General features: G+C 41.1%; 1 protein-coding gene and 1 long non-coding RNA gene across 12 annotated transcripts in view; one reads left to right on the top strand and one right to left on the bottom strand.

Moving 5' to 3' along the window:
• Positions 1–20678, bottom strand: part of LOC109929124 (kelch-like protein 3) — a 129414-nt gene extending 108736 nt beyond the window's left edge. For 6 of the 10 annotated variants that reach the window (XM_020528921.2, XM_048603871.1, XM_048603872.1 and 3 more), the window contains exon 1: positions 20578–20678. In XM_020528921.2, coding sequence (XP_020384510.2) covers positions 20578–20678 — 101 coding nt within the window. Of the gene's footprint in view, positions 1–301; positions 436–6815; positions 6893–10166; positions 10496–20325; positions 20484–20577 lie in introns of those variants that run through there. The other 4 variants (XM_020528914.2, XM_020528915.2, XM_048603873.1 and 1 more) reach the window with 3 other exon arrangements.
• LOC125484560 lies at positions 20084–26065 on the top strand. Of its 2 annotated transcripts, none has more exons than XR_007263402.1 (3): positions 20084–20265; positions 21258–21581; positions 22033–26065. It is a non-coding gene; the product is annotated as an uncharacterized LOC125484560 (long non-coding RNA). The 2 variants fall into 2 exon arrangements; XR_007263401.1 differs by lacking the exon at positions 20084–20265 and adding an exon at positions 20795–20911.
• The last annotated feature ends 1415 nt before the right edge of the window (positions 26066–27480 follow it).

The following is a 27480-nucleotide window of genomic DNA, read 5'->3' as shown; positions in this document are numbered from 1 at the left end:
AACGTCAGCCTTCCTGCTCCTCTGATGCTGCTTGGCCTGCTGTGTTCATCCAGCTCTACACCTTGTTATATTGGTTTACATCCTTGTTTAGACATCTTCACATATATGGGTAAGATGTATGTTGTGTCATCTGCAAATTTAGCTATCATTGCCTTTAAGCCTTTCATACAAGTCATTGATATAAATGGTAAAAAGTTGACAGGTCAGCACAGATCCATTCGTTACAATCTGAAAAAGGCCCATTTTAAGAGTATTCCATTTTGTTTTTTTACCAGCCAGCCATCCAATCTTCTATCCTTACCAGTATGATGTCCCCACATTGTGAGATCCCACTTTGCGTAATAATCGATTATGTGGAATCTTGTCAAATGGAATCGTTGAAATTCAAATGCAGTACATCAACAGGGTCTTCTATAGTCAAAGTACATGTTTCTCCTTGAAAGAAGTTTTGACAAATTGGTTAAATTCCATTTCCCTTTCACAAAACCATATTGACTCTTCCTGATTATGGTGGACTTTTCCCAATTACCCAGTTATAATCTTCTAATGATCAATTATGACATCTTTCCCAAGACAGTCATCATACTTTCATATTTTCTGCCTCTTGAGTACAGTGATTATATTTGCTAGTTTTCAGTCTAGTGGAACCTTAGCAGAATCTAATGAATTATGGAAAATTAATAGCAATTCATCAACAAACCTCATTAGCCTACTAAAGAGCCTAGGAATGAAGTCTAACAAGATTCAGAGATATATTAATCTGTGGCTTCATCAGTTAAGTTCAGTAGATTCCCTAGTTTCACCAAGTTCTTCTCTTCTTTCAACCTCGTGATTTATTGGCATAACAGATTTTTTTTGTGTTTTCTTTGGTGTAGGTAGAAGCAAAATATTTATTCATTTATATCCATAATTTTTTTTTACTATTACCTCCCCATTCTCACCCGTTTGAGAACTAACTTAGACACCTATAGAAAAGCCACTTAACTGTTCCCCTACTATGAGCTCCCTACACAGGTTCCCCAAGGTCAGCTGAGAATTTCACCGTTTATTTATTTTTCTTAGAAAGATCTCTAATGTCCTTCTGAAATTTCCCTTTAAATGTCTGCCACTGCTTCTCTATCATCCAAGCTCACTTAAATCAATTCAGCTGTTAGACCCACATAGTTGCCTTTATTTAAGATACCAGTCTAAGACCCAATCTTCTCCCTTTCAAACTGCATGTAAAATTCAATCATGTTATGATTGCTGCTACACAGCTGGGCCTTCACTCTGAGCTCAATAATTAGCCATGTCACATTAATAATATCAATTCTAGAATAGCCTGCTCTCTGGTTGTTTTTAAGAATATATTGTTCTTAAAAAGAGTACCTTGAAAGCATTTTATGTACTCATCAAGGCAACTATTACCAATCTGATTTTTCAACTTTACATACGGATTAAAAATAATCCATGATTATTACACCTAACATGCCAACTGGTTGTTTCAGTGAGTAATATTGAACAAGATTATCAACAGAACTCTATATTCAGCCGCCAATAATCTTAAAACAGGTAGGCAACAGCACAACTAAAAATCCCACCTTGGAAATGGTAATTCATGAAACTCGTACATTTTTTCCAACTTTACTTCAAATAAGTATTTGACAGGTTGACAAGCATTATGTGCATGTACTTTCTTATTTAGGATCTGAATTGCACATTAGCATCACTTTGACGCTAAAAGCAAAAGTTTTCCTTTAGCATGGTTAGGACAAGTTTAATTTATCACATCATTAGTAATAGCTGCCATCACCATTTATGTTGGTATTTTTTAAAAATTGGCTTCAGCTCCAGATCTTCAGTTAGCTTGTTTTATGTTAGCTTATAGTTCATTCTTAAGCACCAGCATTGCAAATTAATCCTGGAGGCATTTTCTAACAAAATAACACAATTGATTCCCTTGGAAAGGACATCACTGTTTTCTTGAGGTCTTTAGAGAGAAAGCATGGATTCATTTAGAATTTCAAGAAAAATTGGGATTATTTTAACAGGAGGAATTGGGTGTAGATTTAGTTATTTTTATAATCTTAGGAATATTAGTTATCAGAGGGGGAGAAAGCAGTCTTCCTTAAACCAATCATGCACATCAGATTTGTGATAAATGAGCACTTACTCATATGTGTTCCCATTCAGTTTACCTCTTCAATTAAAAATACTAGCCAACACAAAAATTAAATAGATGTTTCATTCACATACAGGCAAAAAAGGAATGGAACTATCGTAAAATGATTTTTTAAATCAACATTTGTGCCATGCAGAAATAAAATATCTAAACCCATTTTTACCATGGGCAATGTATAATTTAACGGATCTAAGATAATGTTAATACAAAGTTAGACTGCTTTGTACTGCAACTATTAAAAAGGAAGTGCACTGTGAATAATTTTATTTGCACATAAACAAAATGTTAAAAATTAACTGAATACCATCACTTCTCACCTACTAAGGAACTGCAAGTTTTTAAGTTTCTCTACATTTTTATAAAGTGCTAATGAGGTTCTCTGCTGAATCTGATCCAGCCTCACACTCTGAATCAATGCTGAACCAAAGAAGAAAAATCTCAGATTTGTGGCACCTCATTTGCTGACCTAGTTGGTACCAACTATGTCAGAATAGTGCAGAGCAGAGACTAAGAGATAACAAGGTGTAGAGTTGGATGAACACAGCAGACCAAGCAGCGTCAGAGCAGCAGGAAAGCTGACGTTTTGGGTCTGGACCCTTCTTCAGAAATTCAAAATTCCTCTGATGCTGCTTGGCCTGCTGTGTTCATCCAGCTCTACACCTTGTTATCTCAGATTCTCCAGCATCGGCAATTCCTACTATCTCAGAGCAGAGATTAAGCCTGGGAACAAATTTACCTTGTGATCTTCTGCCTATATCATTGAATGCTATACCTGGTTGGGTCTTAATTCTAAAATGGTGTCAAATTACATTTACAACACAATAATTTTTGGTTAACCTATGCTCAATTCCACAAAAATAAAAGGAAAATCAAATAACCCAGTGCAAGTAATATGAAATTAAGCTTCTTTGGCACAATTTCAATTCAAATCAAGCTGGTTGAAATGAACAAATTGAATTAACAAACTGTATCCTTCATAATTTGTTAGTCTTGAAGTCACATTGTAAAGTTAATTGAACATGTACTTTAAAATGGAAAACAACGAACTAACAAAAGCAACAAACAATCGTGGAAGAAGTCCAAATGGGAGCCAAGATGCAATGAGGTCATTTCTTAATAACAACACCAGATAAAGTACAATCCAAAAATAAAAAGGACCAAAGAATCCCAATTTCATGTTGCACCACTATGACGATATTAGAGGAAGTTCTGAGAAGGTTCACTAGGTTGATTCCAGGTATGGAGGGGAGGTTGAGTAGGTTTTGAATGTACTCATTGGAGTTTAGACAAACGAGAGGCAACCTTATTGAAATAGAAAGATTCTGAGGGGACTTGACAGGGTAAATTTGGAAAGGTTGTTTCCCATTGCAAGAGCGTCCGGAACGAGAGGGATTAATTACAGAACAAAGAGTCACCCGTTTAAGACAAAGAGGAGGAGAAATTTCTTATCTTGGGGGGAGTGAATCTGTAGCATTCCTTAGCAGCGATAGGGGTGGGTCAGTAATTCAAGACTGAGATAGATAAGATTACTTTTTCATTAACAAGAGAATTGTGGATAAAAGGCAAGAAAATGGAGTTGAGGATTATCAGATTAGCATAATATTGAATGATGGAGTAGACACAATGGGCACATTGGCCTACTTCTGCTCCTGTGCCTTATGGTCTACCACACTCTCACTCACAACTATCCCACTTATAAGGTCTAATACCTGGGTAACCACACAATTCAATCAGTAAAATTGCTTACAGTAATACAGGGATGGGCTCGATAAAAGTGGTGCATTACTGTACTGAATAGCAGGGCTGGCTTGATGGGCTGAACAGCCTATACCTGTTTGTATGTTCCTATATTCCTAACATCCATCAATCCAACCCAACCACCGCTACTACCCCTCCTGACTATCCATTATAACTCAACTACTGACCTCACCTGCCCTACTAACCTCACCCATTCTCTAGCATTCAGATCAGACCTTAAAACACACTGCACGGAAACCCGTGCCATAAAAGGTGGGCATGTGCTATCTTCCCCTGACTCCAAGCTATTTCATCACTCCTGCGCTGTGTGATCTTCTGATCCTGCTGTTAACAGATGCAAAAAGAACATGCACCAGCATCAGGTTGAAGGAATTTTGAGTACAGTATGAATCCGACCATCATTGCTGTTCCTTGGAAGATCTGGCCACTTTGCTTTGATAAAGTAAACAGTCAGTTTTCAATCTGATTATTTCTACAGAAACTAAAGAATACATGGGTCCATATTTGGAACACAGACATCTAGTAACTCAGATATGGGGTCATTGTTTATCTATGTTTTCATTTGCTTCACTGTCTAACTAAACTATTAACTTCTTTTTTGATTCAAATATTAAATTACAATATTGTGAATGGTTACTGCATCATAAAATCCAAATAATACAACTAAGGTGGTTACTTGGCTCATCAAGTCCGTGCTAGCTCTTTCAAGAAGAGTAATCCAGATGTCATCACCTCCAAGCTCTTTCTCCATTGCCCTGTATTTCTTTTTTTCCTTTTGTCAAGTATTTATCCAATTCTCTTCTAAAAGCTACTATCAAGTCAGTTTTTAAAAAGTAAATTGGAAAAAGTTTTGAACAGATAAATTGCAGCAATAGGATGGAAACAGAGAAGTGGGATTGACTGGATTGCACTTTTAAAAAGTTTGGCGTAACCTCGATGCAGTCTGAAGTAATATTTCATTCTACTATTCCTCGCATTATAACTGTTCTGGATTAACTGCAGTCATGACAGGAAGAACAGTACTGTCCAATTTTTCTAAGCAAAATTAAGGGAAAGCAATGGCCTTGTGGTATTATCATTAGACAATTAACCCAGACACCTAGGCTCAAATGCATAGCAGCTGGTGGAATTTGAATTCACTAAAAATCTGGAATTAAGGGTCTAATGATGACCATGTTGATTAACAGAAGAAAAAAAAAATCAGGTTTACGTGCCTCCTTTACATAGGGAAATCTGCCATCCTTACCTGGTTTGGCCTACATGTGACTCCAGAACCACTGCAGTGTACTGACTCTTATCTACCCTACAAGCGATTACAGATGGGCAATAGGTGCTGGCACCCACATTCCATAAATTAATTTTTAAAAAAGCAAAGCTCTGAAGAGGATTAATGTTAACGCAACTCTGAATGGAGAACATAATCAATACCAATATTCAAATATTCAAAATGCAGACCCAAAGACTCAATAATTATTAATACGACATTCACCCCAACAAGTGTTTGTAGATTCCTCCCACTCTACTTCACATACCTTAATCTATGCAGACTTTTACCCCTTCCTCCTTAATGTGTTTATCTAGATTCCCCTTTTGTGTCAATGTTAGTCTCACATTCTCACCACTTTGGATTTCTCCTGAATGACCTATAGGATTTGTTGTCACTGCCTTGCTCCAATGGCCCCTCTCCACTACATATTTGTAGTTACATTGATTGATTCCAAAATTGAAAAGACATTTGGGGCAACATTAAGAACAAAATAGAAATCTCATGACTTTCCAATGCCAATGTTGAAGACTGTAATTAGTAACCACTCTGGATGACGGGATACAACAAATACACAAATTTGCCAATGGCACAAAGAAAGGCAGCACAATAAGCAATGTTATTTCATGCTTCCAGCCACTAAATTAATATAAACGGGTACATCAAGTTAACAAAAAGGCTAATGGAATGCTGGTTACTATGCCTAAATGGCTGGAATACGAAGGGGTAGATGCAACATCTCACCTACACAAAGCCCTAGTTTGATCACGTGGTGTACTCTGCGCAGTTTTGAATTGACAGACAAATAGAAATAAATGGGCATGAGTTGCTAGCCATTACACAGCCATGGTTTTGAGATGATTGAGAATGGGGACTGAAAAGTGATATTTAAAGAAAGAAAAATGAAGTGGCATAGCTCTGTTAACAACAGATGAGATCAAAACAGTAATGAGAAATTATCTTGGTTTGGAAGATCTAATTGTCAAATCAAAGCACAAACAGAAAATGCTGGAAATACTCAGCAGGTCTGGCAGCTTCAAGATGGAGAATCTGCTTGTGTGGTGAAAATATCAAAAAGGAAAGAAGTCATTGGTGGAGTACTTTATAAGCCCTTTAACAAGAGACAAAAAGGTACACTGCTAGGAGTGTGCATCAAGAAATAATGGGTAAACTTGTAATAAAGGTACCGAAATAATCACGTGAAAGAATGAATGATTAATTTATCGTCAAATATATCTTGAAGATACAGTGAAAAGTGTTTTGTCACCACAGTCCGGCACCATTTTGATGTATGATAAGGATAAAAGAAATTACATAAATACGACTTCATCTTCTGTTCAAATTGGGCTCTTAAACACAGCTTCAGAGCTTCTGCAAGATCTCTGCAAGAAGTTCCACGCCTCAAGAAGTCCCATTTTGGGAATAGCAACAATGACGCCAAAGTCCCAGGAGACACCAGGTCTGCCACCACTGGCAGTCCAGGCTCCAGGGACTGCTGCCGACGCTGCAGCCAGCCACCGTACTGCCAACACCGCTCCAGCTTCAAACGTGAAGAAGAAAGGAAGAAGAAATAAACACGAAAAGTACATAGAGGAAACAATGCCGCTGGCCTGGAGTCCGAACAACACCTACCATGCCGGTGCCATCTTGAAAAAACAATGGTCATGTGATTTCAATCTTCATCGCTGGTAGATAAGTTGTAGGTGATTCTGAAAGATAGGATTTACATGCACTTGAAGAAGCAGCGACTGATTAGGGATAGTCAGCATAGTTTTGTGCGAGGGAAATCATATCTCACCAACTCGATTAAGTTTTTGAGGAAGTAACCAAAAAGATTGATGATGGAGGGCGGTAGACATTGCTTACATGGGCTTTAGTGAAGCCTTTGACAAGGTTACGTATGGTAGACTAATTAGTAAACTTAGATCACATGGGATTCAGGGTGAGCTTGCCAATTGCATACAAAATTGAATTGACGGTAGGAGACCAGAGGGTTGTAGGGGTAGTTTTTCCAGACTGGAGGCTCGTGACCAGTGGTATTCCACAGGAATCAGTAATGGGTCCACTTTGTTTGTCATTTATATAAACAATTTGGATGACACTATAGGAGGCACAGTTAGCAAGTTTCCAGCTGACACCAAAATTGGTGGACAAGTGGACAGTGAAGAAGGTTATCCAAGATTACAAAGAGATCTTATCAATTGGGTCAATGGGCTGAACAGTGGCAGATGGAGGTTAATTTGATATATGCAAGGTATTGCATTTTAGTAAAACAAACAGGGGTAGGACTTATACAAATAATGGTAGAGCCCTGGGTAATGTTGTAGAATAGAGAGACATAGGAGTTCAGGTACATAATTCTTTGAAATTTGTGTCACAGGTACACAGGGTGTTTAAGAAGGTGTTTAGCATGCTTTCCTTTATTACTCAGACCTTTGAGTATCTGAGTTCAGACGTCGTGTTGAGGTTGTACAAGACTCTTAGTGAGGACTCTTCTGGAATACTGTGCATAGTTCTGGTCACCCTGCTATAGCAAGGTGATTATTAAATTGGAGAGGGTTCAGAAAAGATATACCAGGATATTGCTGGGCCTAAAGGGTTTGAGTTATTAGGACAGGCTGGATAGGCTGGGACTTCTTTCATTGGAGTGTAGGAAGTTGAAGGGTGTAGTGTTTGGGATCAGGATGACCTTGTTAGCTACAAGGTTCTTGATCGGGGTTGTTAACCTGGGCCAATCAGGAAAGCCTAAGCTGACCAATGTAACCAGGAGACAGCAGCTCCCATAACAACAGATTGCAGTGGTTCACAGACTTCCAGTCCAACTGTCTGTTCTGCAGAGCTGCAAAGTCTGTGGACCACATAAATATTGGGTGTGGGGCCTTGCACCCCCTTTTCAGTTATCTCAAAGAGCTCCTTTTGTGTTTTTGGTTGCACTTCAGCCCCACGCTCCTGATCATTGGACACCGGTAGGGAGGGGGGCAGACAGGTCAGAGGATCTCTTCATGGGTCTGCCCCTGGGCCTGGCCAAGTTGGCCATTATTAGCTCCAGGCAGCGGGCTGTGGAGGGTGTCATTATGGCCGACTGCCTGTCCCTCTCCCACGGCTACGTCCGTGCCCAGGTATCCCTGGAGAAGGAGCACGCAGTGTGCGCGCTCCAGATGCCTCTTGGGAGAGGGGTGTGGAGTGCTTTTATCCCCCTGCAAACTCTACTTTGATTTGATCCCTACCATCCCCCTCACTTTTTCTTTCACATAGGCATTGCCCCTACAGGGGCTCTGCTTGATACTGGCTCCTTAGTCACATGGGTGTCTTTCCTGGTGGTGGTGTGCTAATAAAGTTATTTGCACACTTGGTGTTTTTAATGCGTCTCACACTTGCTCATACACAAGGGTGCTGGGGAAAATAAGCACTGCTGCTGTATGGCAGTAGTGTAGGGAGGAAAAAAAACAGAACCAGGAGTTTAGAATTTCCTCAGTTAAGACTGGATATGGCCGGCCAGCCAGCTCAGAGTCAGTGTACTGTGAACTAGTAAATAATAGGTGACTTGGTGACAGGGCCCAGCCTCTGTGCAGTTATTTCAGTGGCAACAGGAGAAAACAGGATGTGCCTGAGGAACATTCGCTTGGAACTGTTATCTTGGAATTGGGTAAGCATTTCTGCCTTCATGCCTCTGTTTGGGAAGCTTGACTCATTTGACCCTGCTGTCTAAGACTATGCCCAGTATGCGGAGAGAATGCGATATTTTTTCCAGGCAAATTACTTTAGGGCAGATGGAAAGGAACAAGTAGGCCTTCTGACTGCATGTGGACCCACAGCATTTTTGGTTATAAGGAGCTTAACTTTCCCAGAGGCACCATACACTAAAACCTTCCAAAAGTTGACAGAATTGGTTATGGAATATTATGACACTAAGCCTTCTCTAATCCTGAGATGCTATTGGTTTTATTCAGCTGTTACAGAACTGGGGGAATCTGTACTCGGATTTTTGATGAAGTTAGGTCTGGTAGAGGCATGTGATTTTGGGTTGATTCTGAATGAGATGCTGAGGGACCATTTGGTATGTGGGATTAATGATGTCACCATGCAGAAGCGCCTACTAGCTGAAGCCCAACTGGATTTCAAACAGGCACAGCAGCTGGCCTTGTCATTAGAACATGTGGCAAGTGGAGCATGGGAACTACAGGACATCCAATGGAAGTGGACACCCCCACCTGTCTGACTGAGCTTGGGGAACATCATGTAAGTGTAGGTAATCACAGAGCCTCGTGCAGGGCATGTCCTGAGCAGAGAGACCCTAGGCCAATGCACAGCAGAACCACACAACAAAGCCGAGCTTCAGCCAGATGGCTGATCGGTTCGTCAGGATCTGGGCTGTCGAGCCATTGTAGTTGCTGCCAGTACACGATCTCAAAACAGCAAAGGAGTCCTACAAGGGCTGACTTGAGTACGAAGACTCAGAATGGTACCCAGGAGAGTGCACACTCTGGAAAATTCTCCTACATGTGGGTTGGAACAATTAAATTGCTTAGTGCCACCCAAATGAGAGCTAAATAAAATTAAGGTTTGGTTAAATGGTCACCCAGTTACCATGGAAATTAGTACTGGCGCAGCTGTATCTACAGTTGCAGAATCTGTTTTTAACAAGATTCTCTCGGGTCTCCAACCTTTGAAGTTGCACAGGATCTCAGCCAGACTGAGAGCATACACCAGGTTTAACCAGATATTTCCAGACCTGGTGGGGTGGGGGCGAAACAGCAGCAGGAACACCAATGCCAGCCAAATGTCTTTAAGTGAGCGAGACGAGTGAGGAGATGAAGTTTGGTGCTAGAACCATGGCAATGGCCCTAAATGGGTACGAGGCGAGGTTGACACAAGGTCAGGTCCTGTGACTTACAAAGTTTGGGTAAGGTGATACAGTCCAAGACAAACACATGGATCACCTGAAAGCTGTTACCTTGCAAACAGGGCAGGAGCAAAACATACCTCACCCCTTAGAACAGTCCGAAGGCCCAGATGAAATCGCAGGTGCTCTCCCTCAGTCCAGTGTCGAGGAAACCTCAGAATCCTAAATGGATGCAGCCTTGATACCGTTGCTGCCAGGAAAATAGGAAGAGACTCTGCTGAGATGTTCCAGACGCAAGAGACAGGCCACAGTCTGGTACACACTGCCTGTGTCCAAGTAGGATTTGGAGGAACAGGGCCCGGGGCAAGAGCATCACGAAAGAAGCTACGTGCGAAAGACCAGGCCTACAACCCCGGGGGTGGGGGTGGGCTGTAGTGGGTGTAGTGATTGGGACCGGGTTGGCCTCATTAACTACAAGGTTCTTGATTGGCCCAGGTTAACAACCACAATCAGGAAAGCCTTGGCTGAGGATTGACTCTGAGTCGGCTGGCCACAGCCGGTGAACTGTGCACTAGTAAATAAAGGGTGACTTGGTGACGGGACTGGACCTCTGAGCTGTTATTTCAAGGGGTGACCTTATAGAAGTTTATAAAACCAAGAGGGGTATAGACAAGGTGAATAGCAAAGGTCTTTTCCAAAACTAAGGAGCATATTTTTAAGGTGAGAAGAGAAAGTTTTAAGAGGACATGAGGAGCAACTTTTTTTAAAGAATGGTTCATGTGTGGAATGCACTGCCAGAGGAAGTGCTGGAAGCAGGTACAGTTAGAATATTAAAAGACATTTTGACAAATACATGAATAGGAAAGGTTTGGAGGGATATGGGTCAAACGCAGGCAAGTGGGACTAGTTTAGTTTGGGAACATGGTCAGCGTAGACTAGTTGGACCGAAGGGTCTGTTACATGCTATATGAAACTGTAGATTCGGACAAATCAAATTGGCAAAAGTGGCCTTGAAAATGAATGCAAAGGTACTTTGGACTGTTTCTTGGATGACACATTCTGGAACCAACCAGGGAACAGGCTACTTTAAGCAGTGTAATGTTAAATGAGGTGGGATTAATGTTCACATTGTAAAGGCTCCTGTATCAACAAATGAGCATGACATGATGAATTTAATATTCATTTTGGGTGAGAAACTTACTCCTGAAATAAGTATCTAAGACTTCAATAAAAAGAATTATAAAAGATAGAGGGACAATTAGGAAACAGACCCTTCAGTCCAATATGTAATACAAGGAGAACTAGCTATTTGGATTCATAACTGACTCGAAGGTAGGAGACAGAGGGTGTTGGTGGTGGTGGTGGTGGTGGTGGTGGAGGGTTGCTTTCCAGACTGGAAGCCTGTGATCAGCGGTGTGCCACAAGGAACGGTGCTGGGTCCACTGCTTTTTGTCACTTATATAAATGATTTAGATACGAATATAGGAGGTATGGTTACTAAGTTTGCAGATGACGCCAAAATTAGTGATAAAGTGGACAGCGATGAAGGTTAACTCAGTACAACGGGACCTTGATTGGTTGGGCTGAAGAGTGGCAGATGGAGTTTAATTTAGGTAATTTGCGGTGCTGCATTTTGGTGGGGCAAATCAGGGCAGGACTTGTACACTTAATGGTCAGGTCTTGGAGTGTTGCCCAACAAAAAGATCTTGGAGTGCATGTGCATAGTTCCTTGAAAGTGGAGTCACAGGTAGGCAGGACAGTGAAGAAGGTATTTGGTCAGCGCATTAAGTACAGGAGTTGGGAGGTCACATTGCAGCTGTACAAGACATTGTTTAGTACACTTTTGGAATACTGCGTGCAATTCTGATCTCCCTGCTATAGGAAGGATGTTGTGAAATTTGAAAGGGTTCAGAAAAGATTTACAAAAGCTGTTGGCAGGATTGGAGGGTCTGAGCTAAAAGGAAAGGCTGAATAGGCTGGGGCAATTTTCCCTGGAGCATCGGAGGCTGAGGAGTGACTTTATAGAGGTTTATAAAATCATAAGGGTGAATAGCCAAGATCTTTTCCCCAGGGTAGGGGAGTCCAAAACTAGAGGGCATAGGTTTAAGGTGAGAGGGGAAAAATTTAAAACGGACCTAAGGGGTACCTTCTTCACAAGTGGTATGTGCATAAAACAAGCTGGCAGAGAAAGTGGTAGAGGCTGGTACAATTACAACATTTAAAAGGTATCTGGATAGATATACGAATAGAAAGGGTTTAGAAGGATATGGGACACATGCTGGTAAGTGAGACTGGATTAATTCAGGATATCTGGATGGCATGGACAAGTTGGACCAAAGGGTCTGTTACCATGCTGTACATCTCTGTGACTCTATGACACCACTTTCAAGGAACTACACACCTGCACTCCTAGGCGTCTTTGCTCGACAACACTTCCCAGGACCCTACCATTAACTATACACGTCCTGCCCTGGCTTGCCTTACAAAAATGCAACACCTCGCATTTATCTAAATTAAACTCCATCTGCCACTCCTTGGCCCATCTGATCAAGGTCTGGTTGTACACTGAGATAATCTTCTTCCCTGTCCACTAAACCACCAATTTTACAGTCCTCTGCAAACCACACCTCCTATATTCACATCCAAAACATTTATTTAAATGACTACAAGCGGAGGATCCAGCACAGAGGATCTGCTGGTCACAGGTGTCCAGACCAATAAGCAATCCTCTACCCCACTGTTCTGTATCCAGTTGGCTAGGTCCCCCTGAATTCCACGAGATCTAACCTTGCTAACCAGTCTACCACACGCACCCTTGTCAAACGCCTTGCTGAAGTCTATATAGACCACGTCTACCACTCTGCCTTCAACCTTCTTGGTCACCTCTTCAAAAAAAACTCAATCAAGTTAGTGAGACACTGTTTCCCATGCACAAAGCTATATTCATTATCCCCAATCAACCCTTGCCTTTCCAAATGCATGTAAATCCTGTCCCTCAAAATACCCACCACTGGTGTCAGGCTCACCAGTCTATAGTTCCCTGGTTTTTCCTTACCACCTTTCTTAAATAATGACACTACATTAGCTACCGTCCAGTCTCCAGCACCTGACCCATGGCTGTCGATGATACAAATATCTCAGCAAGGGGCCCAGCAATCTCTTCCCTAATTTCCCACAAAGTTCTGGGAAACACCTGATTGGTCACAGGGATTTATCTACCTTTATACATTTTAAGACTTCCAGCACCACTTCTTCCGTAATATGGACACTTTTCAAGGCATCACTATTCAAATCCCCAAGTTCGCTAGCTTCCATGTCCTTCTCCACACTAAATACTGACGCAAAATATTTGTTTAATATCTCACCAATTTTCTGTGGCTCCACACATAGACAGCCTCATTGATCTTTAAGGGTCCTGTCTCGCTACTCACTCTTTTGTTCTTAATGTATTTGTAGAATCTCTGCATTCTCCTTAACCTTTTTTGCCAAAGGTATCTCCTGTCCCTTTTTTGCCCTCCTGATTTCCCTTTTGAGTATACTCCTACTGCCCTTGTACTCCTCTAGGGAGTCACTTGACCTTACATATGCCTCCTTCTTTTTCTTGGCCATTGTTGAAATGTTTTGTTTTAAAAAGTGAATCAGGTATTGCATTCAGACTACCCTAGCATCTTTAACTCCCAAGATTCCACTTGTTACATCACATTTTTTAAAAAAGCAATAAAGTTTGCATTGTACTCTACTTTTTAAAAAGTGAGCCAAGAGATTGGGGACTAGATATAAAGGATAAGGAACAAAGGGAACAGAATAAAGGAGAGGAAGCAGGGCAGTGAATGGAGGCTGGACATAAATTGGGAGGATCAGAAGCCAGAAATAAAGGAACAAAAGCAAAGCAGCAGGAGGGTTCTGGAGAATGGACAGAAATTGAAGAGGCACAGAGCATAATTTTCCAATTCTCCTGGTACCAGAGGTCTGGAGAATTGCAGATGGTATACTCCTGTTTAAATATAGCTGCAAGCATAAGTCCAGCAATTACATACCAGTCAGTTTAGCCTCGGTAGCCTTTTAGAAACATTTATTCAGAACAAAATTAACAGTTACTTGGACAAATGCAGATTAACTAAGGAAATCTAGCATAATCTGTTAAAAGCAAAGAGCATTTAACTAACTTGAGTTTTCTGACAAGGTTACAGGTCAATGAGACCAATATTTTTGACATGGTACATATGGACTTCAAATATGTATTGATAACAGGTTTGTGAGCAAAATTAAAGGAAAAGGAGCAGTAGTGATATGGATAAGAACTTGACAGTCAGGAAATAAAAGGTAGTGGTTAAGGATAGTATCAAACTGCAAAAGCATAGAAGGTGGAATAGTGGACAAGTGGTAGGTGGGTACATGAAATTTAATGCAGAAAAGTTTGAGGAGGTCATTTTCATCAGGAAAACAGGAAACAAAAATGCAACATAAAGTGTACAATTCAAAAAGAAGATGGCAGAGTAGGTCAAGAGCATGCTTAATAAAGCACAAGTACAAAAATAAGGAACATATGATGAAATTATTAAAAACGGTTCAGCCTCAACCTGAGCATAGTGTTCAGGGCACTACACTTCGGAAAGAATGAGTAAACACTAGAGGAAGGGCAGAAAAAAGTGCATGAAATCAGTTCCAGAAAGGAGAGACTCCAGTTGTATAGATTTTTAGAAAACCCGAGACTGATGTCCTTGAAGAGATACAAAAACAGAGTTGCTGGAGAAGCTCAACAGGTCTGGCAGCATCTGTGAAGGGAAAAACAGAGTTAACATTTTGGGTCCGGTAACCCTTCCTCAGAACATCTCCTTGAAGAGATGTTTGAAAAGAGATTTAATGCAGGGGTCTGCATAAAGTAGACAAGAAAAATGGTTCCTATTGGTGGAAGGATTAAGAACCAGAAGACACAAATTTAAGGAGGTGATTAGCCAAAGAAGCAACAGCGACATGGGGAAAAAAAGCATTTTTTTTAACCCAGTGAATGATCTGGAATGTACTGCCTATGTTATCTGGTTACTGATCCTTCTGCCAACACAAACCATTTCACTTATTTATTGTCAAAATCATTTAGGATTTTCAGCATCTTTGATAATCTTTTCTGCTGTAAGGAGAAGAATCCCAGTTTCAAACAGTTATTTGGTATACAGATCTTGAGTATCGCTGGGGAATAAAAAAGACATTTGTCAAGCTTTTCAACTTGCACTCATCAGGACAATTAGCAAGGATACACCAAAGTAAAGGGATACATGAATACAATATGAGAGGAAAGTGGAATCTGATTGGTAGAGGTGCTACCACGGCAAATGCACCAATTAGGATAAGCGTCTTTTTTTTTAAAAGCAAAACCCCAGTTTTCCATATCACTAAAGTGTCCAATACCATTCTAATAAATTTCCTGTGTACTCACTATCCTTTATTCAAGGCCCTGACATCCTTCCTAAAATATAGTGTCCAGAATTAGACAGAGTTCTCATGTAATTCTTCTTCCCTAGTTAGTGACAGTAGGCCAATTCAAAAAAAAAATCATGCATTGCTTACATTAACATGGAAAACTGAAAATTCAATCAAGAACATTGTTCAGGCCTTCACCATAACCATGTACAGGTGTAGCAGCAGTAGCCCCATTTCCAAGTGAACATTAAATCCTGAAAAGACTGCAATAATTCCTCTTTTGGTCTCCAATCCTCTTAATTTTAAAGTAGCTTCTACAGGAGAGACACTGTTCACCAATATCTCTCACTAACAACAGCATTTTACAGATTAATTTTAACTTCATTCTCCAAATTTTAAAAGTTACTTCAGAGCAAATTTGATCAGGGTCAGCTTTGACAGTGATCTCAACTCTTCGTTAAAAGGCTATGATTTCAACTCCAGAAGTTCGAGCAAGGTGAACACTGACACTCCAATGTTGTCCTGCAGGTGGGCTCCTCTATCAGAGATACCAGCTTTCAGAGGGGACATTAAGGGGTTACTATTGCTGCATCACAGCTCTAGGGACCCAGGTTTGATTCCAGACTTGACTCACTGTCTGTGTGGAGTTTCCATGTTCTTGCCACGTCTGTGAAGGTTTCAGCTGGGTGCTCCAGTTTCCTTCCACAGCCCAAAGATGTTCAGGATAAATGGATTAGCCATGCTAAATTGCCCATAGTGTCCAGGGATTTGCAGGCTACGTGGCAAAATGAGGTGTGTGGGTCTGGTGGGATGGTCTTTAGAGGGTTGGTGCAGACTTGAGGCGCCATCTGGCCTCTATCTGCTCTGTCAGGATTCTATTAAAAACGAGCTCTGTCTGGCCTTAAACATGAATCTAAAAGATTTCATGCCATCATTTAAAAGAGCAGAAGAGCTCTCCTTCGTGTCCTGATCAATATTTATCCTTTTAATCAGTATTATCAAAATAGTACATTTGATCATTATCGTGCTACTGTTGGTTGGAGCTTGCTGTGCATAAATTAGTTGCCATGTTTCCTACTTTATAAACAGTAAAAACACTCCAAAAATGTTCAATCAACTGTAAAGTGCTTTGGACATCTACAGTGAATGCTGCTAATAAACACAAGTCCTTTTTCTCTATAAACAGATTTTATAAAATCTATTAGTCAGTCATATTAAAATTCCACTTCTTTTCATTCTAGGTATGTTCATCATTCACAATTGGCCTTGAGAAGGTGGTAGTGAACTGCATTGAACTGCTGCAGTACACCCACAGTAAGTACTACCAAGTGCTGTTAGGAAGGGAAGTCCAGGATTTTAACCAGCAACAGTGAAAGAACTGTTATATTTCCAAGCCAGGACAGCATGCAACTTGGAGGGGAATTTGAAGGTTAAGGTGTTCTCAGGCATTCACTGCCCTTTTTCATCCAGCTAGTAGCAGTTATGTGTTTAGAAGATAATTTTGAAGGCTCCTTTGCGAGTTTCTGAATTGCATCTCTTAAATGGTACATAATGCTACCACTCTGCTACCAGTGAAGTGAGTAAATGTTTAATGGGATGTTGATAAATTAGGTTGCTTTGTCCTGGTTGGTGTTAAACTTTTTGCAATGTCGTTGGAGCTGCACACACCCATACAAGTGGACAGCATTTTCTCATGTCCGGACTTGTGCCTTGTAGATGGTGCAACAGCACTGGGATGAAGGAAATGAGTTACTCTCCCCAGAATTCTTTAGCCTCTATATGGCTCTTGTAGCCACAGTATTTCTGTGGTTTGCCCGTAGCCACAGTATTTCTGTGGTTTGTCCAATTAAGTCTCAGGTCAACAAAACCTCTGGAACATTGACGATGCGGGATTCAATAATAGTAATATAATTAAATATCATCAGGAGGTGGTTAGATTCTTTCTCTTACTGGAGATGTTCTGGCATCTGTGACACAAACGTTTTTGCACACTTATCACCCAAGCCTGAATGTTGTCCAAGTATGGCTGTACCCAGTTACAGATTCTACATTATTGGGTAGACGCTAGTGTTGTAGATTTACTGGAATAGTTTGGCTAAAGATGAATTTAGAATAATTAAGATTTTCTCTAGATTTGATTTAGAAATCAGTTAAAGTACATATTATCTCACAAAAGCTTCCTGTTCTCAGTCATAATGTATTCATTGTAAAAAGTGCAAGTTAATTATCTGTAGTTCCAATCACAGCAACATTAGGCAAACTCTTTTCATCCTCAGTAAATCTCTTCTGAAATAATAACAATATCTTTAATGTGATTAGGGTGTTCTAAGCCTTTGGCAATGTTCATAATTGCTCAATGAAAAGACAAAATGAAGCATGAGACCTTAAAAAAAAATCAATTTGCGGATTTTACTGACTCAAGATCCTAGCTGAAGGGAGAGTTGGTACATTGCCTTGGATCACTACATTAGGAACAAAAACAAAAATACCTGGGTTCTCATTCCTGATCATTGTCTATTGACCCTGCACAACATATGAGTGCCTGTAGATGCCGGGTGCTAACAAGATAGGATTGTGTTAGAGGACTAAAAAAGTTTCACTTAATACTTAAGATTTACAAATAAGTAAGTTACTTATGGGTAAGTTACTTAAAAGTTTCTGACAGTCTAGGAACCATAAACAGTAATAATAACCAAAAATCCATCCAGACAGTGAAAAGGAATCAATGAAATTGGTTTATACCATTGCAAACACACAATAAGGCAGCACCATACACAACACTAATATGAGCTAGACTATAAGCCACATTGAAGGAACAAACTGCTCTGCTCTGGCTGAGACCTGACAGACTCAAGGTCAAATAGCCTCCTTCTGCACTGTAACCACTTTGATTCCACAAAAATGAATGACCACTTTAAAGGAACCCTTTAAAGGTAGTGCTAGGGAAAAATCTTGCATTTAAATTCGAAGATAGGGAATTTCAAGACTAGGAGGCACATTTTTGAAGGAGAGAGGAAACAGATTTAAAAAACACTTGAGGCAAATTGTTTTTACAGAGGGCGGTTTGCTTGTGGAATGAACTTCCTGATGAACTGGTGGAAGTGGGTACAATTACAACGTTGAAAAGACATTTGGATGGATATATGAATAGGACAGATTTGGAGGGAAATGAGCCAGGTGTCGGCAGGTGGGACCAGTTTAGTTTGGGATTACGTTCGGCATGGCCTGGTTGGACTGAAGGGTCTGTTTCCATGCTGTATGACTCAATGCAGACTAGGTGGTGATGAAGGCATTTGGCAGACTTGTCTTCATCAGTCACTGCATCGAGTACAGAAGTTGGGACATCATGTTGTCACTGTACATGACATTGGTGAAGCCACTTTTGGAATACTGTTGATCTAGAAAATATGTTGTTAAAACTTGAAAGGAGTCAGAAACGATTTACAAGGATGTTGCCAGGATTAGAGTATTTGAGATACAGGGAGAGGCTGAATATTTTTCCCTGGAGCACCGGAGGCTGAGGGGGTCTTTACTTAAGGTTTATAAAATCATGAAGGGCATGGATAGGCTAAAGAGCCAAGATTTTTTCCCAGGGTAGGGGAGTCCAAAACTAGAGGGCATAGGGTTAAAGTAAGAGGGGAAAGATTTAAAAGGGACCTTAGGGAAGACTTTTTTTATGCAGAGGCTGGTGTATGTATGGAATGAACTGCCAGAGGAGGTGGTGGAGGTGGGTACAATTACAACATTTAAAAGGATGGGTACATGAATAGGAATGGTTTAGAGGAATATGGATCAAATACTGGCAAATGGGACTAGATCAGTTCAAGATATTTCAATGAGTTAGACTGAAGGATCTGTTTCCGTGCTGTATAAAACTTCCCAAGATATTTCACAAGAGTGTTATCAAACCAAATATCATCCAGGATCTCTGCATGTATACCACTTCTTCCTAGCTATAATGAGTCCTTAAGAAGGGTCACTGGACTTTCTCTCCACAGATGCTTCCAGACCTGCTGATATTCTCCAGCAACTTCTGTTTTTGCTATTTATAATGTAACCCCTGAATACCTCAGCCTCAGTTTGCAGTGAGAAGTTAAATTCTTTTGGGTAGCTAGACTAACTTTCACTAACTTACACCTTTCTAGGCAATAATTAAGAGGAAGGCAACAAAGTTATAGCTTAATGTTGACCACATCCAATAAACACCATTACCATCAGGACCGGAAAATTGTTGGTGTGAAGTTTTCAACTGATACTATTCAACCTACACGAATATTCAGATACGGAATGCCGTTAGTACTAGTACTGCTTTATATATGATGTGTAGTGGACAGTACTGGCATTGTCTGAACCTCAAATTAGCACATCTGATATTTCATGGTAATGATCCAGATCTATAGGGCAGCTTCCCGCATTTCGCAAACATATGAATTAGTCCAACACCGGCACCTCCTCATCATGAATTACTTCGATAACTTACAAAATGCACCGCAGTACCAAGGAAATGACAAAATTTTGGAATTTGTTTTTTTTTAAATCCAGAATCGTGAAGCGCTTTAAAATACACAGTCATGATCGAGAAACCTGTCAGCAGAGAGTCAGAAGTGTGCAACGGATATATCTGCAGAACAGGATGCAATCAAGTGATTCTCGAGTTAAGAAATAAAGTTGGTTTACATATTCACACACATGAAGCAGATAAACTGCACGCGTGTTTTTAAAAGAGCGCAGTGACTGTCACGGTTTTGAGGCAGGGATCAGGAAAGCAGCCCACCCGTAGAGCGGGACAGGACGGAGATGAGGGAACAACTTGTTCAGACGGTGAGTGAGTATCAGGGAGGCAGGTGAAAAGGGAAAACGTGCCGGTCGCTCCCAACCTACCCTTCATCTTCCATAGTGTGGAGTGTTGGTGTTCGACGGCCGCATTCCCTTGGGCCCAGGTCCAAGTAGCCGGCCGGGGTGAAGGGTTAGTCTGGTCCAACCCGGCCCTGCTCACGGAGCCCGGACTGAGGGCCTCAGCGCGGCGCCATAGCAGCGGCTCGCGATCTCTCAGGACCCTGCCCTTAGCTCCCCGCCGCAGCGCCTGACTCCACAGTGTTGGCCGGTTGCCTGGCAGCGGGGCGAGAGACTCACCTGGCTCCTGGGCACCGTCCACCTCCACCGGTACCGGTACCGGTACCGGTACCACCGCTGCGAGATTCCGCAGCATTTCTCGCCGTGTTGCAGGGATTCATACAGCTCGCTGTACGGCGGGGAAAGGATTTGCTGCGCTTTGTGTTTTACCCTCCTTTCACCACCCGCAGCCCTGAACAAATCTGCCTCTCCAAAAGTTTTGTTTTCGAACGACTGGCTGCTGTTTCTCACTAGAAACTCACACGTTGTAAGCAACGGGGGAAAATAAGAGTGGCCAATGTCAGCAGACTGAGGTCAACAAACCAATCAAAGAAGTGCAACGTTCAACTAACAAGTAAATATTTGCTGATGTAAATTGAGTTGCTCTTGGCTAGGGAATTAGGTACAGGGTGGCGTGTATTCAATCAATAAAATATAACTATGCCTCTGGGAACAGTTTTGGGAGAGTTGACCTTCTGTGGGAATTCTTAAATTCCACCCCTTCCTCTCTACATTTTGTGATGTTTTTGCAGTTTGGAAGAATGATCTCACATATCCAGTCATCCCCAGAGTTTTATTTTTCCTGAGTAATCTGCTTTAAAGTGGTCGGTGAACTGTTTCTCTCTCCACAGATACACAGACCTGCTGACATTTGAAGCAAGTTCTGCTTTTAATTCATGAGAATTTTTGTTCATTTCCAGGTCACTGCCCAAACTCGCTTATAACCAACAGCAATCTACCTTTCTCCCGTTCTGTCCATAACCGCCAACCTGTGCATTGAGGATTCAGTATACCAGGAATTTTGGCTACACTCCCCAGTGATGTTTGGCAGCGTCAAAGCGTCATTCAGAAGATTCTACTAAAGTAAAACTAGAAGATTATATGGAACTTTGCAGCTAGCATTTACAGGTCTTGCACATTATTTCCGGAATAGGGAACACAATCGAGGGAAAAGGAGATTAAGCGGTTTTAAAAAAGTGCAAACTGCAAACAGGAACAATGAACAAAAGGCCACAAATAATAATGTAAGTCTGTACCACCAAAAATACACTATTACCTACTCTGGTCGCACTTTCCAGCAGCCGTGTTGCGGCCTAAACAAAGTTTTACATAGCTCGAAAATGACTTCCCTGTTCTTATAATCAATGCCACGACTGATTAGGGCATGTATCCCATATGCCTTCCTAACCACCCTATTTCTTGAATGATTACAGAGTTTATGCCCCAGGCCCTAACTGAGAAGTCTTTCCAGATATTTATTATTTCTGTGTGATAATTACTTCCTGTATCGTGCCTCAAACTTGTTTTTTTTTCACGCTCATGGTTAAACCTAACCCAGTGCTCTGGAGTTAATTGACCAGAAAAAAAATTAAGCACCTTTAATTCCTCTATCAAGTCCCGTTTCATTCTTATCTTTTCAAACTGGAAATTTCTGATTTTTTTTTTTTAAAAACCTCTTGCATTATTCTGGAACAGGTCATCTCTGCTTCTTGCAGTATTTTCGTTCTGTCTCAGTGATCAAAGATGAACATGACCAGAAGTGAGTTTAAGGAGTTTAAGAGTGTTGTGGTGACTCCTACGACCGCTGGGCATCAGAGTGGCACAGAAGCCCACGTCAACCCTACGACAACTGCTCACCTGAACTAAAGACCCACTCCCTGCCATGGACAGGACCAATGTCAACTACAAAATCCCCTGCAGTGACTGTGAGAAACATTACATCGGACAAACAGGAAGGAAACTAACAAGAGTACAACTGGCTACAAAAAGACACGACCAGTACTCACTCATCTCAATCCACATGGACAAGGAGAACCACCATTTTGACTGGGACAACACCAAAATCCTGGGTCAAGCTAGGCAGAGACAGGCACGAGAATTCCTAGAAGCCTGGCACTCCACGAAGCGTGCTATTAATAAACATATTGAACTCGACCCCATATACATTCCACTACGAAGAAAAACCGGAAGTGAGGCAATCCATCTCAACGGACCCCAGAGTTTAAAAACCAGGCGGGAAAACACACCGACGCTTCGTCGGAGGCTGCACGGAGGATGTTACCCAGCATGGTAATGAAATGTCTGCAAAACAAGAAACCAGCTCGGCAAGCCAACCAACCTCAACACCCACAATCCGAGCTACAAATCTACTCCAAAACCTTATCTTGGAATCGTACAGCACATAAGGTGACAGCTCAACCCACTATGCCTGGGATGGATCTTTAGAAGAGTCATCCAATCAGTCATTTTCCTCTGTAATATTTTCCTCTAGTATTTATCCATTCCTCAATTGTGACTATTCAAACTGTTTCCACCATCGTTTCAGGTAGTATTTTCCAGATCAAAAATCCTCTTAAATCTATGTCCTTTGATCATCATCTATTTTGGCATTGAAGAGTTTCTCTTTATTTAGCAATTCATGATTTTGAACATCATTACCAAGTTAAGGTGCTCTTCTCAAAGACAGCAGCCTATGAATTTAACCATTTTACATTGTGATTTTAAAATGCCTGCTTTTGGTCATTATCCAGTCCTGCTAGAAAGTACAGCAGACATAAAAGAGGAAAATAAGATCACTTTTAACTAACAGCCAACATTCACTGACTCCCCTCATACATAAAGAATAACAGCTTAGATGCAAAAACAGTAGCCATGGAACCATAACCAGCATGATCAGTTATTGACCCTGGAAGAAGTACAGTGGAACAGGATTTCAAGCAACTACTTTTTTCCAGGTTTAGCATCAGCATTATTTATATAAAAAGGGAAGACACACAATTTCATATTTTCTATGCATAAGACCCGCGTCCTCAAGAATTTCCTCGGTAACACTTTGCTGATCCATGCAGGGAGGGGGAATTTATTTGCACCAAAGAATGACAAACAAATAGAAAAAAAAAAGTTACATTTTCAACATATTTTGTAATCCACTTACCAGAATCCATGTCAGTTCCAGCTCTAAAGTTCAGACATTCATGTATGACAAGATTAAGTTGCATATTTGAACTTCCAGAAAGAATTTCATTGCAGACTTAATGATTTTTTTTAAAACTCTTTTCATCAGACACTGGTATCACTGCCAAGACCAGCATTTATTACCCATCTGTAATTGCCATGGAGAAAGTGATGATGAGCTGCCTCCTTGAATCTTTGCAGTCTAGGTGATTGTTTGCAGTGGTGTTTTGTGGGGAAATGAAGGAGTTTGACCCAACAATGAAGAAGAAATTAAAGCACATAATATTAAGCAGCATGATACAGCTTGGATAGGAAGTTGGTTAAAGTAACAAAAAAAGGAAATAATGGTTAATGGATCTTTTTCGATAGGAGTGATACAAACATTAGTTTTCTCTTGGTTTTTACATCTTAATGATCTGGACTTAGGTGGCAGGGCATAGTTTCAAAATTTTCTGCCAATACAGAAAAATGATGCATTGTTAACTGAAGTGGCTTCAGAGGTCCATAGACAAGTTAATAGATTCCCAAACAAAACTGACACATTTTATTGCTGAGAATGTGTCGTATGTCACTAAAATGATAGGAGAAGCACAGACTGGTTCAAGAATACACGTTTTTCAGAAGTTCATCCATTTGTTTAAAAAAAAGCATGCAAATGCTAAGTTTGTAAATGATGATTATAGATTACTAAAACAATGGTCCAACAGTGAACCCATGAAGCTCATTACTAAGGCCAGAAAAATCACCCCACCCCCATTCCAGGTTACATGTGCTTTATCATATTACCTTAGCTACACTGAGATCTTCAAATTTGGTTTCTCCCATTATTTCTTTAGCACCTTGCTTTGTTTCAATATCTAAAACATTTCATTGTCTAAGCCTCTTATTTTAAAATCATTGTCTACTCACTTCCAAGTTACTACAGATATGAATGGAAACGTCCATGACCATTGCCACCTCCATATGAAGCCAACCACAGAATTTTACAGCATAGACACAAGGCATGTAGCCCATCACTCTTATTTTGAACTTTAAGATCCAAACAAACCTTTCCCTCGCCTTTACTTAACTTCATCCCATCAATCCCCTTTATTCTTTCTACCCTCATGTTTATATCTAGATCCCCTTCAATGTATCTACTTGCCTCATCTATTGCACCTGGCAGGAAATTGCACACTCTCTGAATGAAGTTTCTTGTGTTGTCCACAAAGTTAAACCCCATAGAATAAAAGGGACAATAACAATAAGAATGCAATGTTGGCTCACTGACAGTGTTAGTAAATAATTGTTTCTCAGACTGAGGTCAGTATTTGGACTACTCTTAATCTATATTAATTATCTTGACATAGGTGTAGCGCAGGTCACAATTACAAAAGTTACAAATGACCCAAAGCCAGAAGAACTGTGGTAGACAGCAAGAAGCTGTAGATAGTGAAATGCTCCCATTCAAGGCATTACAATTTAATGCAAGGAAATGTGAAATGATGGTGGCAGAATGAGAAAAGGCAAATAAAACATACGATTCTTAAGGGGGTGCAAAATGATAAACACTGGGATTATATGTGTACAAATCACTGAGGGTGACAAAGTTTCTGAAAGCAGTTAAAGCATCCAGAATCCTGAGATTTAGTGGTATACAGTACAAAAAGAAGGAAGTTGTGGTGAACCTTTATAGAAAACTGGTTCAGGCTTAACTGAAGTAGTGTTCAGTTCTGGCCATTACATCATGAAAGATCCAAAGACATTGGAAAGAATGCAGAAAATAAATAAGAAGAAGGGTGCTGAGAATGAGAGACTTCAGGTATGTAGAGTGATTGTGGAAGCCAGAATGGTTCTTCTTAGATAAAAGTAAAATATTGTGGATGCTGGGAATGTGAGACAAACACAGAAAATGCTGGAGAAGTTCTGTAGGTCTGGTATAATTTGTGAAGAAAGAAACAATATTAATGTTTTGAGTCCAGTATGACTTCTTCAGACTGAAAATAAGTTCTTTAAATTTTTAACAGAGGCAAAGGAAGAACAAGAGAGCAGATGGTGTAGAAGCCCAATGCAAAAGACAAAATTGTTGTTAATAGTGAAAAAAAGATGTTAAATGTGTGTAAATTAAGGTGTGAAAGGGAGAGTATTAATCCACTCTACTAAATGCAAAGTAGACAGGACACAAACATGACACAGTTGTGTGTGTGTGTGTGTGTGTGTGTGTGTGATGGGTGGTGAGGGTGGAGAATGTAAGAAAAAGAACAGGCATGCTACAGTTTCTGAAGTTATTGCATTCAATATTGAGGCTGCAAAGCTGTAAAGAATCTAAGAGAAAATGAGGTCCTTTTACTCAAACTTGCATTGTGCTTCATTGTAACAGCATAGCAAGCCCAGAACTGAAATTTTAGCATCAGAACACGATGGTTTATTGAAATGACAAGCAACTGGGGGGTCAGGGTCATTCCTACAAACACATTGGAGGCATTCTGCAAAGCGATCACACAGTGTGCATTTGGTGGCAGGGTGGCTCAGTGGTTAGCACTGCTGCCTCACAGCGCCAGGGACCCAGGTTCAATTCCACCCTTGGGCGACTGTCTGTGTGGAGTTTGCACATTCTCCGTGTCTGCGTGGGTTTCCTCCGGGTATTCCGGTTTCCTCCCACAGTCCAAAGATGTGCAGGTGAGGTGGATTGGCTAAGCTAAATTGCCCGCAGTGTTCAGGGGTCTGTAGATTAGGTGGTTTATAGGGGGATGGGTCTGGGTGGGATGCTCCAAGGGTCAGTGTGGACTTGTTGGGCCGAAGGGCCTGTTTCCACACTGTAAGGATTCTATGATATATGATCTATGATTTAATATAAAAAGGAGGCAGCATTGTCTGCCGAGAATACAGTAGACTAGATTGAAAGGAATGTAGATGAAACACTGCTCCACCTGGAAGATGTGCACGAGGCCTTGGAAATTGAGGAAGGAGGTGGTGAATAGGCAAGTGTTACACCTTCTGCGATTGCACGGGAAGGTGCCATGAGGAGTGATAAAATGTTAGGAGTGATGGAGGACCAGGGTGTCACAAATGGAATGGTTCCTACAGAATGCTCACTGTGCAGGGAAGGTGGTGTTTGGTGGTGGCATCCTGTTGGAAATGGCAGATATGGCAAAGGATGATCCTTCGCGTGCGGAAAGTAGTGGGGTGGAAAGGAAAGACAAGTGTTGCCCTGGAAGGAGAGAAAAAGTTTGAGGGAAGAAGTGTGGGAGATGGGTCAGATACAGCTGAAGGCCTTGTCATAGAAACAGAAAATTGGAGCAAGAGAAGGCCATTCAGCCCTTAGAGCCTGCTCTGCCATTCATTATGATCACGATTGATTATCCAACTCAATATCTACTCCTGCTTTGCCCGCATATCATTTGATGCCTTTAGTCCCAAGTGTTATATTCAAATCCTTCTTGAAATCATACAATGTTTTAGCCTCAACTGCTTTCTGTGGTATCATATTCCATAGGCTCACCACTCTCTGGGTGAAGAAATTTCTCCTCACCTCAGTCCCAAATGACCCACCCAACATCCTTAGACTGTAACGTCAGGTTCTGGACTAGGGGCCTTCAGGAACATCCTTCCTACATCTACCCTGTCTAGCCCTGTTAGACTTTTGTAGGCTTCTCCACCACCACCCTAGTTCTTCTGAACTTGAGCTAATATAATCCTAACCACTTCAATCTCTCCTCATATGTCAGGCCCATCATCCCAGGAATCAGTCTGGTAGACCTTCAATGCATTCCCTCTAGAACAAGAACATCCTACTTCAGATAAGACCACCAAAACTTCTCACAGTATTCCAGGGGTGGTCTCACCAATGCCCAGTATAATTGCAGCAAGACATTTGCGGAGGTGGGTGGAGGGGGAGGGTAGATAGAGGATACGAGAAAAATGGACAACAGACATAATGCAGGGTGCAGGGCTGGATGAACACAGCAGGCCAAGCAGCATCATAGGAGC

The sequence above is a fragment of the Rhincodon typus genome, chromosome 12 (genome assembly GCF_021869965.1).
Source record: "Rhincodon typus isolate 14 chromosome 12, sRhiTyp1.1, whole genome shotgun sequence".
NCBI classification, from domain to species: Eukaryota; Metazoa; Chordata; class Chondrichthyes; order Orectolobiformes; family Rhincodontidae; genus Rhincodon; species Rhincodon typus.
This window is presented reverse-complemented; position numbering and strand designations above follow the sequence as displayed.